The sequence below is a fragment of the Sorex fumeus genome, unplaced genomic scaffold (genome assembly GCF_029834395.1).
Source record: "Sorex fumeus unplaced genomic scaffold, SorFum_2.1 ptg000017l, whole genome shotgun sequence".
NCBI classification, from domain to species: domain Eukaryota; kingdom Metazoa; phylum Chordata; class Mammalia; order Eulipotyphla; family Soricidae; genus Sorex; species Sorex fumeus.
In genome coordinates, this window is record NW_026606074.1 from 2,446,287 (window position 1) to 2,465,922 (window position 19,636).

The 19,636-nt window shown below is 45.2% G+C and overlaps 1 protein-coding gene across 1 annotated transcript; it reads right to left on the reverse strand.

The window, feature by feature from the left end:
- Positions 1-6,837: 6,837 nt before the first annotated feature.
- On the reverse strand, positions 6,838-18,659 carry CUNH5orf47 (chromosome unknown C5orf47 homolog). Its single transcript, XM_056112360.1, has 4 exons — positions 18,422-18,659; positions 16,353-16,438; positions 14,319-14,418; positions 6,838-7,128 (listed from the first exon to the last, which is right to left on the reverse strand). The coding sequence occupies exons 1-4, from the start codon at positions 18,657-18,659 to the stop codon at positions 7,061-7,063; spliced, it is 492 nt and encodes a 163-aa protein (XP_055968335.1). The 3' UTR covers positions 6,838-7,060.
- Positions 18,660-19,636: the final 977 nt, after the last annotated feature.

Below are 19,636 nucleotides of genomic sequence, written 5' to 3' on the forward strand. Positions count from 1 at the left end.
TATGTTGAGCCCTGGCATTACGACAGAAACAGCGGGAAGGGGAGGGGAACTGGTCACGTAAAACAGACCCTCATACTCTGAGAAGACTATTAGTATTAGTACACACAGCGCAGGGAGTTCCAAAGGACCAGGGGAGAGAAGACAGTCACAGGGCTTAGAACAGCACCTGGATGTGTAAACAAATATTCCCTTCCCCCCACTTTTTGTTTGTTTTCTGGGTCACACCTGGTGGTGCTCAGGGCTTACTCCTGGCTCTGTGCTTAGGGATCACTTCTGGCGGGGTGCAAGTAACCATCTGGAATGCAGGGATTGAACCCAGGTCGGCTGTATGCAAGGCAAGTGCCCTGCCCACGGCACTACCTCTCCAGCCCCTATAAACATTTTACTCTAATTCAATCATTAGATAAGCATTTTTAGAACCAGCTCTTAATCAGTTTTGTTTTTAGTTTTCTCATTGATCAATTTATATGTGTGTGTGGGGGGGGTCCCCTCCCAGGCAGTGCTCAAAGGTATGGAAGTCACTTGGTGATGCTCTTCCTGACATCTGGACCTACAGTACCCCGGTGCCAGGGTGAGGTGAAATGCCCGGGTCTGACCTCAAGCATAAGCCCTAGCTAGCCCTTTGAGCTGTCTCCATAGGTCCTTAATAAAGATATTTTAAATATGTTTTTCCTGATCTCCTTTAGATTATCTCATTTTCCTCTTCTGAACTTCCTGGGACAAATACCTAGATTACTGATTTGCCTCCTTCCTGTTTGCTAATGAAAGGAATTAATGCTACCATTTTAAATTGCCTTGAGTCCTCCTGTTTCTTCATGATCATTTTTTCAAATATTTTATGATCAAAATGTGGGTCTTGATTCAATGAGTTGTTCAGGAAAATAATTATAATTTCTAGATGCTTGGTTTTCACTGTGGTTAATTTATATCTTTAGAGATCAGTTTCTAGTTTGATTAGAAGTTGCATATATTCCGACAGTGTTTTCTGTCTACTTCTGCTTGGAGAAAATGTATTCATCTTTTTTTGTGGCCTAACGTATGAGCCATTTCTGTTACAATTCTCTGAGTATAAAGGGAAACAAAATTATAATCTAAATAAATGCAAATTTTATATCTAGCTCTTAAAATATCAAGTCTATTAAATGATTTCAATATCTGTACCTTCACTGACTGGTCCTTTTTTTTTTTCCTCTGGGTGACACCTGGCAATGCACAGGAGTTACTCCTGGCTCATGAACTCAGGAATTACTCCTGGCAGTGCTCGGGGGGACCATATGGGATGCTGGGAATTGAACCTGGGTCGGCCGCGTGCAGGGCAAACGTCCCACCTGCTGTGCTATTGCTCCAGCCCCCCTCACTGATCTTTCATTTGCTTGGTCTGTCAGGAAAAGAAACATAGTTGCTGCTATTTATTTTTTCATTAGACTCACATGAAAGGTATGTTATTTGGTGCATATGGATAACCTTCGATCTTGCAAACTGTACTTTTATAGATGTATAGTGGTCAGTTAGTCCTAGTTAGTGCTTAGTGCTTTGAGTTCCTCATTTTAGGGTGGGGGCAGGGGATGCAAACCTTTCTTTCAGCAATGGCACTTGCTTCCCAACCTTTTGTACTAGGGCTTTAGGAGAGATAAATGGGGGAAAGGTGCTTGTTTTGCATGCGGTTGACCCAGCTTCAATCTCCAGCACTGTGGTAGGGTATCCCAAACCCTGCCAGGAGTAATCCCTGGGCTCAGCACCAGGAATAAAAGTCTCAAATCACCTCTGGGTGTGACTCAAATCACCTCTGGGTGTGGCTCAAACTGTCTGTCTGTCCTCCCATTCATCGATTTGCTCAAGCAGGCACCAGTAACATCTCCATTGTGAGACTTGTTGTTACTGTTTTTGGCATACCGAATACACCACGGGTAGCTTGCTAGGCTCTGCTGTGCAGACATGATACTCTCGGTAGCTTGCTGGGCTCTCCGAGAGGGTCAAAAGAACCGAACCTGAGTCGGCCACGTGCAAGGCCACGTGCAAGGCCACGGCCACGTTCAATACCCTACTTGCTGTGCTATCGCTACAGTCCCAAAACCTAAATAGAAATAAATTAAATTATTATGTGTTTTTGGTTTTTTTTTTGTTTTTAAACAAAAAACATTGTTTTTTTTAAAAAGCATTATTTTTAAACAAAAAGCAAAAACACATAATAATTTATTTTTATTTAGGTTTTGGGGTCACTCCCAGCAATGTTCAGGGCTCTGCACATAGGAATACTCCTGGTGGTGCTCAGGGGATGAGAGCGGGTATCGGAGATTGAACCCGGGTCAGCCATGTGTAAAGCAAGGGTCCGACACATTGTACTATCTCTCTGGTCCCCATAATGATTTAATTTTTAAATAAAATTTCACTAGAAAAAAACCCTAGAAATTCTTCACAATAAGGGCTTTATTTTTCAAATTGGTCATTATGGAAAATCTTTCAAAATGGAAATTTGGCTCAGCTCTTACAAGATAATGCTTATCTGATATGTATCATAATTATTTTGGTTCCTTGCTATTTCTTTGTTTTATGTATCAACTTCCCCCTTTATTTATTTTTGGTTTGGTAGGGCCACATTCTACAGTGCTCAGGACTTAGTCCAGACTATGCACTCCAGAATCACTCCTGGCAGACTTAGGGTGCTGGGGATCAAGCCTGGGTTCTTGGCATGCAAGGCGAGCACCTTCTCTGCTGTACTGCCCCCCACCTTAACCATTTGAAAGGTGCACAGAATGTCTTCAAATGTGTCTGTGGTTCATTTAGAACATGTCAAAAAGATAATTCAATTCGGGGGCTGGAGAGACAGCACAGCGGGTAGGGTGTTTGCCTTGCACGCGGCCAACCCAGGTTCGATTCCCAGCGTCCCATACGGTCCCCTGAGCACCGCCAGGAGTAACTCCTGAGTGCAGAGCCAGGAGTAACACCTGTGCATCACCAGGTGTGACCCCAAAAAGAAAAAAAATTCAATTCATCTTCAGCTCCCAGAATCAAGAATGAAACAAGGGTTGAAGAGATTTTAAGGAGCATTGAAGGAGCTTGACTTGCACACAGCTGGCCTCGGCTTAATCCTCAGCACCACATATGTTCCTCCGAGCTCCAACAGGATAGATTTTTGAGCACAGAGCCCAGAGCAAGCCCTGAGCACAGTCAGTGTGCCCCCACCCCGAAGACAGTGCAAGAGAGATACTATAAGGGGTAAGGCATTTGCCTTCTATATGCCAAATCCCATATGGTCCCCCAAGTCCACCAGGCGTGATCCCTGCACCCTGTGGGTCGTGGCCCCCAGAACAAGCAAGCACAGAACAAAATCTTTTGACGAGCACCCGTATGAAATGAGGTCATCAGCAGACGCTTCTCACCTCCCTGTCTCATTTGCCCCCATATCTGTCAGGTGTCAACCCCTGTCCTTATTTTCACCAATGCAGTTTCTGTTCCATTTCCTAAGACACTCTTGTGAGAACTGGAAATGGGAGAAAAGTGAATATGATGTGAGTCTTTTTTCAAAGTGCTCCAATGCTGCTTTATCTGAAAGCAATTATTTCACAACCATAAATTTCAAAGGCTCTATAACACGCCTGTGATCAGTTTTCATTACGTCCTTAGCATTCAGTGTTTTGTCTCCCTGTATAGAAGTCTCTCCAATGAAAGGGATGATAAAAGCTCTCTAACTGTCTCGTTATAAATTTTGTTAAGTTGCCGGTTTAAGACTGTTATTCAAAAGTTAATGGCGTGATAGGAATATAAGCTTTTTAGAAATCTGTTCGCAGAATCTCCCAGAGGCAAGCATAAAAAGAAAGCTATGCTCATACTATTGCTAGGAGCTCTATATTTAAATTTCAAATAACAGTCAGAAAGCTATGAAAAGCATGAGATTCTCTTTCTTCTTATAATAAAAAAAAAGGAAGGGACTTTGCTGACTTCTGATTTAAAGGACAAGAGAGAGCCGGAAAGGCAAATGGCAGAGAAGGCAGTCAAAATGTCTCCTGTGATTGGCTAGAAATAAAGAGGGAGATTCTCTAAATAAAGGGGAAAATTTGCAGGGGTTTGGGGTGAGGGAAGGAAACTGACAACAACCTAGTCCAAGGAGGATGCTTACAAAGAACCTTCCAATTAAGGTCTGGGGAGGCCTTTATGACAACATAAACCGATCAGAGTAAAGGCACTGTGAGAAAGTTTTTCTCTTTTTTTTTTAACGTGGCTTCAAAATGGATGTTTCTAAGAGACAACCCTTGCAACTGTCTTCCCATCTGAGGACCGGCTCACCCACCTCCAGGCACAAAAGGCCTCCTGGCCTAGATGGTGAGTTCAGTCTCCAGTGAGTGCAGTCTCTGTGGGGAGAACAAAAACCCCTCCCCACATCAAGCCTCTCCCCTCTACTGCACCCCTGTCCCCTGCCCCACTCTCCCCTCTACATTGCTTCTCTCATTGATCTGCTCCATCGTTCCCCCCTATTCCGCCAGAAAATGGAGGGCAGTTCGTTTCTCTTTCCTCTCATCTACATCAGGACATCAAGTCTGGACCATTCTCCTCCCTGAATCTCTCTCAGATCACTCCCCCCTAACAACTCTGATTGTTCTCTTGCCCATCTAGGCAGAAATCACATGAACATCCAAGCAGTCTCTGCCCAATAAAATTCTTGGCATTGTACACACATTGGAATACTATGCAGCGTAAGGAAAGATGAAATCATGCAAGTCTGCTGCATTGTGGGTGGAACTGAAGGGCTTCATGTTAAGTGAAATAAATCAGAGGCAGAAGAACAAATCTAGATGATCTCTCTTATCTGTGGGAAACAGACGGAACAAGGGAAGAGACAACATTGGACAATGACAAACCCTTGGTATTGAATTACAAAACTGAAGAACAAGCAGTGGGGAGGAATGTGACCTTATTAATTATACGTGTCCTTAATACCTCTTGTCCTAAAATTGACATGATTGCTGTATAGTTGTGGCTTAGTGAAAATAGAGATCGATTGAATCCTTGCAAATTAAATATCTACCAGCAGCAGGCAGAAGGTAAAAACTGGGTTTATCCCATAAGATGAAATATTAGGCGGTCAGTAACAATAATGTCACAGGGGCCAGAGAGACAGTACAGGGGGTAAGGTGCTTGCCTTGCATTTGGTCATCCTGGGTTCAATACCTAACACTGCACAGAGTTTCCCACGTTCCACCAGGAGTGATCCTCAAGTACAGAGCTAGGAGTAAGCCCTGAGCATGTCCAAGTGTGGTTCAAAAACGAAAACAAACCAAAGACTCAAGGCTTTCCTGTTTAAAGGAGGATCACAAAGTTGACCAGCAGGTATTTATTTTCTTTTCAATGTTTTCTTCTTTCACATTCCTTATTCTCTCACTCATGCTTCCACTCTCCACTCACACATTTTTATTATGTATTTATTTTGCACAAAGAATTTCCAAAATACAAAAGAAAAATCAAAGTGGTACAGACAGTGAGGTCTCTACCATGTGAAAACATACAGATTAAAATAAAATTATTAGAGGAATTTTATACAAATGGTTTTATGAGTACTTTTTTTAATCAATACTTTTTTTGTCTACCTCCCCCAAAATATATTTACTTTTAAACCAATAGAAGACATAAATCATTTTCTTAGTTTAGTAAGTAAGTTTAGTAAGCCAATAACGATAAAAATCAATAGTTGAATTTAAGTTCACTGAGCATGTGGAAGACCATGTGGAAAATTCCTTTTACAGGCCCAAGCTCCTCTGCGTGGATCAGTGGACTGTAAATATCTATTATTAATTTTTGCTTCTAGCTTTCTTGTTCTGTTTAACAAACGTGTCTACTTAAGACAGACAATGTAATGTTTTAATGGGCTCGTCCTCTTCTGGAGCAGAGAGCTTCTGACAGTACAAGGACTCGCTGTGGGGTATTTTTGATTGTGTATTGAGGAACTATAGTTCACCGTGATTTTTATTCTCCTTTCCTTGAGGTTGAGCACTGCTGCTGATAAAGTAGAACAAGGGAGCCACGGTGGCGGCACAGGGGGCATGACACTTGTCCTCGGGCTGACTCATATTGTTGTGGGCAGGGGGAGGGTATGATCATGGTTGCTTACTGTATTGTGAAAAGTAACTAAGTAAAAATCCAACACACTCTAATCAAGGTCATGAGCCAATAATAAGTGATGAACCCAACTTGCATCCTTGAATCCATGTTTGACAGAAAAAAGAGATTGTGGCTGGAACTTCACATCCAGAGGAAATTAATGATCACCCACCAAGGTTTGATGGGCTAAATTTCTGGAGTTAGCTTTGGCTGTACTCAACTGGAAAGAGTCTGACTTTCATACAAACAGAAAAAAAGAGTTGAATATCTGCAAAATCATCATTTTTCTTGAGTTGTCAGAATGCCAAGCAAGGTCCCAATGCAAACCACTAATTTTAAATCTAAGGAAAAACAAGTACCTCTGAGGTGAGACCGGATGCCAGCACCTGCCTACCTGGGGTGAATGCCAAATACTGATCAAGTTCCCAGGAATCATTCATCCCTATTTAATAAAGCTGACTGTGAATCAGTGTGGAGGACGAATCTGCAGCAACCACAAACAGAAGGAGCATTTTCTCCTGCTCTGAACACCATCTGGTGTAGCTTAAACATACCCCTTCAGGTCAAGAGACATACAAGGAAACAAGCCCAGGAGTCAACTTACTGTAACCAAAAGAAAGATTCATGCGATGCTGATGTTGGAAATGAACAGGAGGAATTGAAAATAACTTTGATTTACAGAATAAAGCTTCTGGTGGAAAAGGTTGAAAAAATGCAAGGTTAGATGTGGAATTTCATCAAAGAAATGGAAACCATGAGAATGTAGTGGAAATGCTAGAAGAAAAAAATTTTAGGGGTTGGAGATAGTACAATGGATAGGGCACTTGCCTGCATGTGGTCAACCTGGATTCGATCCCCAGCACTGCTCTGACCCCAAAATACTATTAATTTTGTGCCCTAATATGTCATTCTATCCAATTACTGAAATTCTAATTCCAACAAACCACCCAAACAAAGAGGTTATGATTCAATTTAAAGTTCCATCTTTAAACTCTTCACAATCTTCTTTGGTCAACAGATCCACAGGGTTCACTCCTAAATAAAATGTGACAAAATTAAAAGGTGTTAATAGAAGATGGCACTATCAGTACTCACTGAACATTGTTGACATTTCTAAGACTGCCCAGCAACAACCTCACCCTGAATTTTTGGTTCTTATGACTTTTGGGGGGAGGGTGTGTTTAGGGCCACACCCAGTAGTTCTCTGGACTTACTCCTTGCTCTGTGCTCAGGGGTCACTCCTGGGTTTGGGGGGCCCCATGGAGTGCCAGGAATTGAACCAAGTTTGGCTGCATGCAAGGTAAATGCTTCACCCTCTGGACTACCTCTCCAGCCCAGTTCTTACTATGACTTTTGCTCTCTCCACTTGACAGTAACACACATCTAATGGACTTACTATGTTGATCCTATTTTTCTTCTCCCCTCCAACTCCTGCCAACACCTTGGGTGACCTTAACAGTCCCACCTATGAGAATCATGTCCCAGAAATGCTGTATCATACACAGGCCTTTCATATACTTGCAAACAAGGACACTGTTGTCACTTGGCACTTCTGCTTTTCTTCGAGGTGCTCTCTGAAAATCTTTTCTTTGGTCTATTTCCAAACCTACTTGGTGTCCCTAATGTTCTCAGTGAACAAGGTCATTGCTCTCCTGTGCACCCCTGATCTCCTGCATGTTCCATTTGTCCTCTCTCTCCTGGCTAAGCCTGGAACTCCTATCTGGCGCTGCGGCATTGTACTCTGCTGTTAGTCTGTCCCTATCTCTCTGCACGGGCAGCATCCCCTCCACCTCTCCTGCTGGAACCACGGGGGGTGGGGGGCGGTCTTTGTATAGTCTTGATACCAGTGATGCCACATTCCAATGGCCAGCCTGCCTGAGGCCCTCGGGTGAAAATCCTACCAAACAACTGCTCAACCTTTCACCCAGTCAGCTCTTTCTCCCAACTTCCTGAATTTTTTATTTCTTCATTCAGGGTCTTTTCTTCTCTATGTAGTTAATTCTCTATCTCCTCCCCACCCCTCCATCCTGCTCGTGTAAGGGAATTCCACCTGCTACCCTGCCAGTGATGACAATCCCCAGACCTTCCCTTTAACCTCCTGGCCTGCCTCTGTGCCAGACTGCTCCTCCAGATTCTTTCCAACTGCCGCTCTGATCGATCTGTGCTTTACAGCATTCTGTGCTGATGGCGCATAAAGGCATCATCAGTCTCTGGTTATCTTTCCAGACAACATGTATTAATTACAATAGGAAAACAGCCACTATATATAGCAGAGAAATGGGCAGCCACGTAACCAGTGAGCCAACTTAACATCATCAGTGAGAAATAATGAAGATCACTGATGCCAGAGGCGATACTTTGAGAAGAAAATGTTCCTTACACGAAGTTCTAAAGCAACAAACGCAAAATGTGAATCAAATCATGAAAAGGTATCAACAAGTCCAATGGAATAGTCAGAAAAACAAGTGAGCTGTATTCTTTTAAAAAATATCAACAACAAAAAATCAACATGGTGAAAATTCAAGCCTGAAAAGGTATTAGAGATTAAGTCAGATTAAACAGGGCCCATTCAGACAGTACAGCGGGCAGGGTGCTTGCCTTACATGCAGCCAATCCAGCTTTGATCCCCAGCACTGCAGATGGTCGCCCAGCCCTGCCAGAAGTGATCCCTGAGCACACAGTCATGAGTAAACCCTGAGCACACATAGCTGGGTATGCCCCCAAAAAAACTGGGAAAAAGAGAGATCACAATTAGATATATCACCTAAGTGGCCAGAGATAGTGTATCGGGGTTGAGTTGCTGGCCTTGCATGCAGCTGTTCCTGGTTTGAGCACTACCAGGAGTTAACTCCTCAGCAGAGTCAGGAGTATCTCCTGAGTACTGCTGGCAGGGGTCCCAATCTCCTCCCCAACCCCCAGGTACTTGACTGAAACAACTAACATGTATGCTTTAGGCCAATTTTAAGTTTCCTGTACTTGATAACAACAATATGAGTACATAAAAGATCCTTGTTCTTGAATGTACAAGCAGAAATAAGGGGATGATTCTTCACACATGCGAACAGAGGAGAATGATAAAAGAAAGGTGGAAAAATGTTTAAAAAAAATTAGTGACCTTGGGCAAAGAATAATTTGGATGTGTCTGCATTATTTATGTAACTTTTAGAAAAGAAAAGTTTTTGTGGGGCTGGGGAGCAACGCTAGCTAAGTTCAAGGCTAGCTCTGGCTCTGCACTAACCCCTCACAGGGCTTGCAAGACCAAACAGGATGCTGGAGATCCAATCCATGTGGCAAGGCAAGCTCTTTACTTGCATTATACTATGGCTCTGGCCCTTGGAAAAAAGGAAACTTAAGAGAATACTCCATATTTTTCACTATCTAAACTGATTAAAAAGTCTTGACCTATTCACTCAAGGTAGTCTCTTCGAACACACCTCATATACTTTTCTGTTTTGTTTTGGTTTTTGGAGGAGGTTGCTTTTGTCTGGGCCATAGCTGGCAGTGCTCAGGGGTTCCTCCTGGCTCTGCACTCAGGAATTACTCCTGGCAGTGTTCCAGGGACCATATAGGGTACCAGGAATCAAACCTGGTTTGGCTGTATGAAAGGCAAGCACCCTCCCTGCTGTACTATCACTCAGGTCCCTTCACCTATTTTGATACTTTTCTTCACTACAACTACCACAAATAAGGTAGTCGGGACCCACTGCCCATCCCTAAACACTAATTTCTTAGCCTCAATGAAGGTGCTCTATTAAAGTGTAAAACCTGCCTTCTCTCCCCAACATTCCCACTTCAAAAACTCCACTTTTCCTTTCCACCTTACTTTTTTCTATTATTTTCTAAACCCAACCCGACGAGCCACAATCTTTTCTTAAAAATTTAATGTTAGGATCCGTGGTGTTGGGAAATGCGTATTGGTGGAGGGATGGGTGTTTGATCATTGTATAATTGAAACCCAAGCACAAAAATGTGTAAATCTGGAAAAAAAATAAATAAAATGTTTTTTAGTGGAAAAAAATTTAATGTAACCATGTGATTTTTTTTAAAGAGGGGCAAAATTACAACATAAAAGGGGTGAGAGGAGGAATGATAGGTTCAGTTTAGAACATGTGACATTTCAAAGAAGCTCCAGAAAGAGAAATTAAAGCTATAAAAATGGGAACATTACCTAAAGCAAATAAAGAGAAAAGAAGGCCAAAAATTATTTCTAACATCTGTTGTAAGTGGGAGCAAAAGAAACAAAAAAAAATACAAGGGCTCAGGGCTGGAGTGATAGTAAAGGGAATAGGGCATTTGCCTTGCACACAGCTGACCTGGGTTCAATTCCCGGCATCCCTTATGGTCCCCTGAGCACCACCAGTAGTAATTCCTGAGTGCAGAGCCAGGAGTAACCCCTGAGTATCGCTGGGTGTGACCCAAAAAAAGAAAAAAATACAAGAGCTGGAGAGCTAGCACTGGGGTTAAGGCACTTATCTTTCATATGGCTAACCCCAGTTCAATCTCTAGCACCACATCTGTCCCCAAAGGAATGAACCCTGAGCACAGAGCCAGGAGTAATCCTTGAGTGGTCCCCAAAGCACAAAATACAAAACGAAACAAAAAAGTCACAAATAGAGTCAGGTGATCAGACAGAATAGATAACTGTGACCTAAAGCTGGGTCAATACTGACTTGAGACTGTGAGTTGCTTCCAGGACATTCAGAAAGCAGTATCAGAAAAAGGAAAAAGTAGAAAGCATTCATTTTTTTCCCAAGAACTAAACTTAAGAGCAAAGGTCAGAATGAAAGAAAAATATATAAACCATGGAAAGGGTCATTCTGAAATAATTGTGAAGGCCCAAAGGAAGGACTGTTTGTTTGTACGTGTACATGTGCATGTGTGTGTGTGTGACACCCGGGATGAAATCTGGGCATCACACATGTGAGGAAAGTGCTCTTTCTTCTGACCTTCATTCCTAGCTCCTTTTTAAAAAATGTTTGTTTGTTTATTTATTTAGCTTTTTTGGACACACCCAGTGATGCTCAGGGGTTAGTCCTGGCTCTGCACTCAGAAACTACTCCTGGCAGTGCTCAGAGGGACCATATGGGATGCCAAGGATCGAACCTGGGTTGGCCACATGCAAGGAAAATGCGCTACCTGCTGTATTATCACTACAACCCCCACCCCCAGCTCTTGAGTGAAAGTCTTATATTTAATCGATGTGTAAACCACTGACTACACATGCCGAACACTGGGTGAAGAAAGGAAGAAAGGAAACACAGCTGAAACTAGCAGTGGGTAGACAGCAAAGGTGGGGGAAGGCAGGATGGAAAGAGGAAGAAAGGCAGGGAGAAGCCAGCCTTTCATAACTGAATCTCCATGGATCCTTAGCAGAAGATGATGATTTATTTTGTACCACTAGAGTTTAGGGATAGAAAATGTAAGGAAAATTATTAAAGTGGGTTTTTCTTAGGGTTTTTCCCATTATCAAAAATTTAATGAAGGATGGAGCTAGAGAGATTGTACAGCAGGTAGGGTGCTTGCCTTACAAGCAACTGACCTGGATTCAATCCACGGCATCCCATATGGTTCCTTGAGCCCACCAGGAGTGTTCCCTGAGTACACAGCCAGGAGTAATCCCTAAGCAGTGACAGGTGTGGCCCCCAAAACAAAAAAACAAACAATCCCCCCAAAAAATATGAAGAGAGGCTGAAGTGATAGTACAGCAGGCAAGGCGTGTGCCTTAAAAGGGGGCAACCTGGGTTTATTCCCGAGGATTCTGTATGGTCCCCCAAGCACCTCCAGGAGTAATTCCTGGATGCAGAGCCAGGAGTAACCCCTAAACATTGCCAGGTCTGGTTTCCCCCTCCGAAAATATGGAGAAATGAAATTATATGTATTTTTTAAATGAAATTATTAGGTTTTTTAAATTCTGGTTGAAAGTTATGCAACCAAATAATGAATCATAAGAACATCTTTTGTTTAAGAGAGGTATTTCTGGAAAACCAGCATATTATTTTAAGTTGTTTTAAGCAACTCTGGCAAGATATACCTAGTAGGTGGTTTCTTGCTGAGACATAAGAGGACATGGCAAATTTAACGCTCTGGTCAGGGTAAAATCAGATGTAAGGGAGCATGTTTCTTAAAATTCATGGATTTGGATTAACACTCTGAAAAGAAACAATGTCCAAGTTCTTGCATAGAGATCTACCACTCACACTTCCTCTATACCTTCTGAATGTGGGGGTTTTAACTTCTGAATTTTGGTGTTTGTGGGAAGCACCTTTAGCAGTGCTCACAGGCTCTATTCCTGGGTCTGTGCTGGGGGGCTGGTTCTAGTGATGCTTATGCAGTAGGGACCATGCAGTGCTGGGAAATGAAATAGGGCCTTGCATGCACTTAGCCCGCTGAGAAATCTCTCCAGCCTCTCATTATCTTTAATTGAGTAAGAAGAGATAATTCAAATATCACTCATTCAAACACAGGTTTATTGCAAACAACTTATGCTATTATTAATACATTATTACGTGAACAGTAATGAGTATCCTGTGTTATGTTGCTTAGATGGTATTCTGTTCTAATTATTAGCTTATGAAAATATTCTTCAAAAAATTTCATTCTGTGGGTTTACTAACTTGCAAAATAGAGTCTATCATCAAACCTATGAACCTGCAGTAAGCATGTATGTTAAGAGGGGCATGTGAAGGAAAAAATATGATCTCTCAAATCATATGGTATGATTTGCTACGTGATTTTTTGTGGGTTTGGAGGCTACACGCTGCAGGGCCCAGAGGCAACTCCTGTGCTCAAGGGTTGCTCCCAAGAGTTCTCAGAAAACTATGTGGTGCCAGGGATTGAACCCTAAGCCACTCACATGTAAAGCATGTGCTCAGCCCACTGAACTATAACAAGCCCTTGCTTGTTATGTAAATCTCTGAAACTTTGAGAATCTAGGACTGCCAATACTTTTAATGATTAAATTCATTCTGAGTCTTCTCTTGCCACCATCCCAACTCAGTACTGACACAGCTTTAGATCACAGTTTGATTTCTGAGTTGTTTTCCAGTAACGAAATCATGACATCAAGGCCATGACTCAAAGGCGAGTCTTGTGGAATGAATTAAATTGCACCCATGGACAGGAAGTGACAAGACTACCTAATTTCTGACTGGAGCTCAGGTATTGTTCTTCAGCAAAATGGGCACATTTGTAATTTGTATTCAAGTTGCATTTAAGAATGAATTTGTATTCATTCCTAATGGGAATCAAGAATGAAGAGGGCATGTTGACTTCACTCTGTGAACATGCTCAATGCCTCCTGCAAGACAACTCCAGTCACTCTCTTCCTGCCCACCACTTCACCAGGTTCTTTCCCTAACTACCACTTTCAAGGGTTCTGTACTTTACATCACGCTGAAAAGGGCAGAGATGGCCGCCTTACTTATGCCACCGTGTATGGAAAAGGTGAGCGAGCACATCCACTGGTCTAAGGGGACCCAATAGTGACTAAATCATGAGAGCAGCCCTTGTTCACTATAATAAAGCGGGGGGAGGCACTTGCCTTGTACAGGCTGACCCTGGCTCAATCCCTGGCACCGCATATGGTCCCACAAACCCCGCCAGGGGTGATCTCTAAGCACAGAGCCAGGAGTAAGCCTTGAGCATAGCTGGATAGGAGCAAACAAGCCAACAAAACAACCAGAAACCAGCACTTTGGGGCCCGAGAGACAGTATAGGGGATAACGTGTTTGCCTTGCATGCGGCCAACCCTGTTTGATGCCCAGCACCACATCTGGTCCACTAAGCACCACCAGGAGAGTTCTCTGAACACCAAGTCCGGAGTAAGCACCCCTCCCCCAACGTGTGGTGGGGTGACGAGGTGGGAGGATTCAAAAGGCTGAAAGCATGTTTTGTATGCAAAAGGCCCACTTTCGATATCCTGTATCCTGTGATCCCTGACCACAGAGCTGGGAGTAGCCCCAATGCTGCCATATGTTGCCCCAAACCCCAAAACAAGGCCACAGAGAGAGTACAGACAAGGCCAAAGAGATATTACAGGGATTTAGGAACTTGCCTTGCAAATGCCCGACCCCAATTCAATCCCTGGCATGGTCTATGGTCCTCCAAGCACTGCCAGGAGAGACTCCTGACCACAAAATCATCAGTAAGCCCTCAATACCATTGGATGCGGTTAAAAAACTCCAAAAGTAGTAAATAAAAATAAGTAAATAAAAGTGTTAACTTACTTTCAGTAGATGATTGTTGACACTTTAGCCTGAGTCTATACTTTTCATTTTCTTTAAGCATTCTGGAAATGACTTTGTGTACACTGGTCCATGCCGAATCCTTAAAAAGATAAGCAAATGAAGGGACAGTGAGCAGCGAAGCAGGAAAACATCTTGATGGAGGCAACCAGTTGCCACTGGACTCCACTTGCTGTCCATTGATATTATTGTTATAAATCAATATTAGTACTTAGAGGTATAAAACTTAAATGTAATTGTTTTCCCACAATCACTGAATTCTCTGACCTTTTTTTAACCCCGACTTCCTAGCATTTCTTTTTTTATATAGTAATTAAATGCACTGTTCTGGATGAAATTTTCTTTCAAAAGCAATTTCAATAAAGTCCTACCTAAATGGCTCCAACATATCCAATTCTGTTCAAAAAGGTAATAACAACAGTGAGGTTCTATTTCCAGCTGGTGGGCAATGATTTGGTTTTTTTAATGGATTTTATTCTAGCGAATAATTAAACATTTCTCCTAGAATATAGCAAAGCAAAATTACTAGAATCTCAATATACCAGAACATAAAGAATGACAACTGGGGTTGAGAGAGTGTATAACAGTTAAGGTGTATGCCTTAGCAAGTGCCAGGGTTAAGGCACTTCTGGGTTTGATCCCCCACAAACATGTGGCCTCCTAAGCATAGCTGGTTGTGGTTGTGACCCCTGGTTCTACAGGACTGAAGCACACTATAGCCTTAACAATCAACTTCTGGCCCATCTGGCCAAAAATTGCCAGGAGTAGTGCCTGGGCCCCCGAGCACTGCTTGGGAGTCTCTACCCTTACAAAATAAAAATGAGGAATACGGAATCAGACAGGTCAATCTAGGCTTAAATTCTGGCATTGCCACTTACCAGCTGCATGACACTGGGCAAGTGTTTTATGTCCTCTAGGAATAAGTTCGAACACTGGATGATTACAATGAATGAAAAACACAGGGAAAGCACTTTGGCCCCAATAGCTGGAGAACAGTAGTCATAACTAAATGAGCTATTGTTCCTTTCTACTCACCCAAGAGAAAAGTAGTCTGGCAAGAAGTATTTCCTATCACAGTGAGAAGATTAGTGGCTCCCTCTAAGCATACGTGCAGTGAACAATAGTTGCCTTGAATGCTATTTTATCCTATACGTGCAGTATAAAGAGAATAAGCTCAAGGCTGAGAAACAATATCATTCTAACGTGGCATTGTTACCCATCTTTACACTGAAGTGGAATTCAAGATGAGCAGAGTGATCAATCTCAAGTCTAATGAAACCACTCCAGTTCACCGTGACATCTGAACACCTAGAGGTGAAGATGGTTCACAGTCACTGATGGTCCTTGGTAGTTTTCCTGCTAGAAATTAAATTTGCATCTCTGGGTTTAGCTCTTTAGCTGCTGCTGCTGGTTCTGGGCATCACCAGGGTTCCTCTCAGGGGTTTTGCGGGGCTGGACATCCAGCCAGGCACTGTGCTGGACCATTGGAAGTGGCCTATCTATTTGTTAGTTTAAAAGAGCAATACAGGCTAGAGAATTAATAAGTGAGGCACTTGTCTTGCATGTGGCCAACCAGAATTAAATCCCCAACACCTCTTCTAAGCACTGTCCAGGACTGAGCACAGAGTCAGGAGTAAGGCCTGAGTACCAGCAGGTGTGGCCCCTGCCCAAAACAAAACAATAAGAGAGCCACCTGACACCATTATTCACCCATTATTCTTTTCTATGAAACACACATTTTTCTTTCATGCATTACACTATCAGAGTTTATTTTCTATGGCACATTCATCTTCATGCTTTAAAAATTTTGATTTAAATGAGTTTTATACCCTCACATACTAGAAGGAAAATGTCTCAGTAATTATTCCCAAACCAGTTCCATCGCTACTCAGTTGTATTTTCTCATTTCAATATGTTTTTCAAAAGATAAAACTATTTTACTGTGTTGAGTATCTTCACACATTCAAAAGGTCCATTTGAAACTCAAATACTTCTCATGACTTTATAATAATATACCTTTTTCTTTTTCTTCATTTTTTTGGAAGCTTCACTCAAAGGTATGGGGAAATCAAACTTTTTAGATAAATTCTCCTGGGTTAAGCCTAAATTTAAAAGAAAGAAAGGACTGTGAAGGTAGAATATCAAGGGCAATACATAATTTAAAGGATAACTGTCCTAAAATGGAGACCATTATAAATTGCCCCCAGAGCTCTTTGGGGAGTTTTATGCTTGTTGATACATATTTGATCATTAAATGCCAATTTACCAATTAGCTTATATAATGCTGTGGGTAATGTGTTAAAAATAACTAGAGATGGGGTTGGAGCGATAGCACAGTGGGTAGGGCGTTTGCCTTACACGCGGCTGACCCAGGTTCGATTCCCGCATCCCATATGGTCCCCTGAGCACTGCCAGGACTAATTCCTGAGTGCAGAGCCAGGAGTAACCCCTGCGCAATGCCGGGTGTGACCCAAAAATTTAAAAAAAGAAAAACAACTAGAGGTAAAAAATCTAGAAGGGTCTAGGAAGCCTCTTACCTTTTTCAATTTGAAAGTCACTACTCAACGGGGCTGGGAAAATAGCCCAAAGGGCTGACTATATGCTTTGCAAACAGGAGACTCAAATTAGATTTAAGGTACCATGTGGTCCTGGGTATGGTCCCCAAGCCCAAAATAAACCAAAGTATAAATAATATTAAACCCAGCAACCTGAACAATTGACTTAAACAAGTATCACGAATCTGGTCCTACAGGGAGGACAGTCTAGGGGCTAAAGCACTTGCCTTCCACACCAAACCCCAGTTCTGTCCCCAGCACTGTACATGGTCTGCTGAGTACTGCCAGGACTGATCCCTGAGCACAGAGTCAGGAGTATGCCTTGAGCACAGCTGCGTGTGGCTCAAAAACAAAACAAAAATTAATTGAATAAAAGCCCAGACAGATGAATGGGCCCACCAAAGGGATGCAGGAGTCTTAATGGGGAGACAGGGGTACTGGCCAGGCATATAACTTTGTCAAGTCTCAAAAGAACACGTCAACGAATCCTAAGTAAGTTGGCACTGAAAAAGCTAATGCAGGGCTGCAGCAATAGCACAGCAGGTAGGGCGTTTGCCTCGCATGTGGTTGACCCAGGTTCAATTCCCAGCAACCCATACGGTCCGCAAGCACCGCTAGGAGTAACTCCTGAGTGTATGAGCCAGGAGTCACCCCTGTGCCTCGCGGGGTGTGACCCAAAAACCAAACAAACAAAGCTAGTTTGTGCTCATTTAGAACCACCAGCTTTGAGGACACCCACTCACAGAGAAGCTCTAACTACAGACAAACATTTGGCATCTACAACACCCCGAACGAGAACCAATGGAAAGGCAATTTGTCTTATTTTCTTCGTTGTGGGGGCGAGCAGGCACCCTGAGTGTTGCTCCGGGATTTTCTGCTAACCCCGTGAGAGGTTCAATGCTTGGCAGTATGATGGGTGCAGCTGGGCCTTGCGGTGCCAAGGATTAAGTTGTTCGGACACCTCCTTGGTGCTGGGACCCTCTCTCCAGGGCGGCACCTGGCACTGCTTGGGGAGCCACGCGGTGCCCCTGGGCACGGCACATGCTAGAGACATGCAACCTCAGCGCTGCACGATCGATCTCCCGGCTCCCAGACATCCTGGATTTTGGTTGGTTGGTTTCGGGGGTCACCCCCAGCTCAGTGCTCAGGGACAATTTCTGGGCGGTGCAGGGGAGTCCACGACCTGCAAGCGAGACGCCTGAGCCCCTGCACAATCTCCCGGGCCCTGTCCTGCCTCTGGGCGCAAAGGCGGCGCTCCATTTGAAAGCCGCCAGCTCAGAAATGCTGACGAATCCCGGGAAGAAGACCCCCAAGCACACCAAAGCCCCGACTTGTTCGGGGAAGGGGGAACTCCGGGGGGGAGTGGGGGGCATCCTTTGTGGTGAGATTCAGGCCGGGAACCCAGGCGCCTTGACCTTCATCTGACCTCAGAGGCCCTTCCGGGGCGCCCCGGAAGCGAACGCCAGGACTGAGCTCCCGCCCCCGCCCGGCCCAGGGCCGCCAGGGGCGAGGGGGGCGGGACCCACGGACCTCCCGAGCCGGGGTCGCAGAGCGGGGGCGGGAAGGCGGGCGGCGAGCCCCTGGCGCCACCTGTGGCCGACGGCTGAGGGGCCCGGGGGTCGGGAGGCCGCGCGGCCGCCGCCGCTCCCCGCGGCTCCTCGGCGGCCGCGCCCCGCCGGCGGCCCAGCCGCAACACGCCGCCGCACCGGTGCGAGCCGAAGCGCGTCACGTAGACGAAGCGCGGCGCGGGGCGTTCCTGCGCCGCCATCGCCACGCTCGCCCCGCACGACGGGCACTGAGGGGACGGAGCCGCGGCGGCGACGGGCCGCGAGAGCGCGCCGGAGCCGGCTGTGTGCGCATGCGTGGGAGCGCGGGCGCCCCGGCGACGCCCGAACCGCGGCGGGCGGCGCGACGGAGGGGGCGGGGCCGAGGGCAAATTTGGCCGGAGGGGCGGGGCCTGGTGTAAGCTCCACCCCCGGGGCGGGGCCGAGGAAAGGCAGCCCCGGCCCGCGGGGAGCGGGAGGAAGCCGGGGGGGGGGGGCCGCTCTCTGCGGGACGAGGTGCGGCTCTCTGGCCCTGCCGGCGGCCCGCGCCGGGGGCAGGTGTCCGTCACCCAGCAGCACCCGGGGGCGGCTCCCAGAGGCGGGCTGGGTCCCTGCTCAGCGCCACGTGGGTGGCGACGCCCGCGCAGGGGGCGGCCCTCGGTCCCCGCGGAACCCCGCGGCGCGCGGCCGGAGCGAGCGAGCTGCGCGGGCGCCGGCGGCCGGCAGGTGGCAGTCGCGGCCCCCGGATGAGCCGCCTTCCCGCTGGCCCCCGCCTGCAGCCCCCGGCCCCGCCGCCGCCAGGTCATCGGGACCTTAACGTCAGGCAGGGTTTTTTTTTTTTTTTAATTTAAGCAGAAGAGGGGAAATCTTAATTTTTTTTCCTTTTTTTGCTTTTTGGATCACACCCAGCATTGCACCTGGCTCTGCACTCAGGAATTACTCCTGGCGGTGCTTGGGGGCGGGGGGACCATATGGGATGCTGGGAATCGAACCCGGGTTGGCCGCGTGCTTTCGCTCCAGTCCCGGAAATCTTAATTTTAAGTAGAATGATTTTATTGAAGGACACTTAATTCGAAGGAAAATTCGAGGTGAGAAGAGGGAGGCCGTGCACAAGGCACCGGGTGACGTTTCAGTGGGCTGGGCACTGCTCAGCCCTGGCTTGGATCCCCAACGCCACCAGAAGGGACCTTGAGTACCGCTG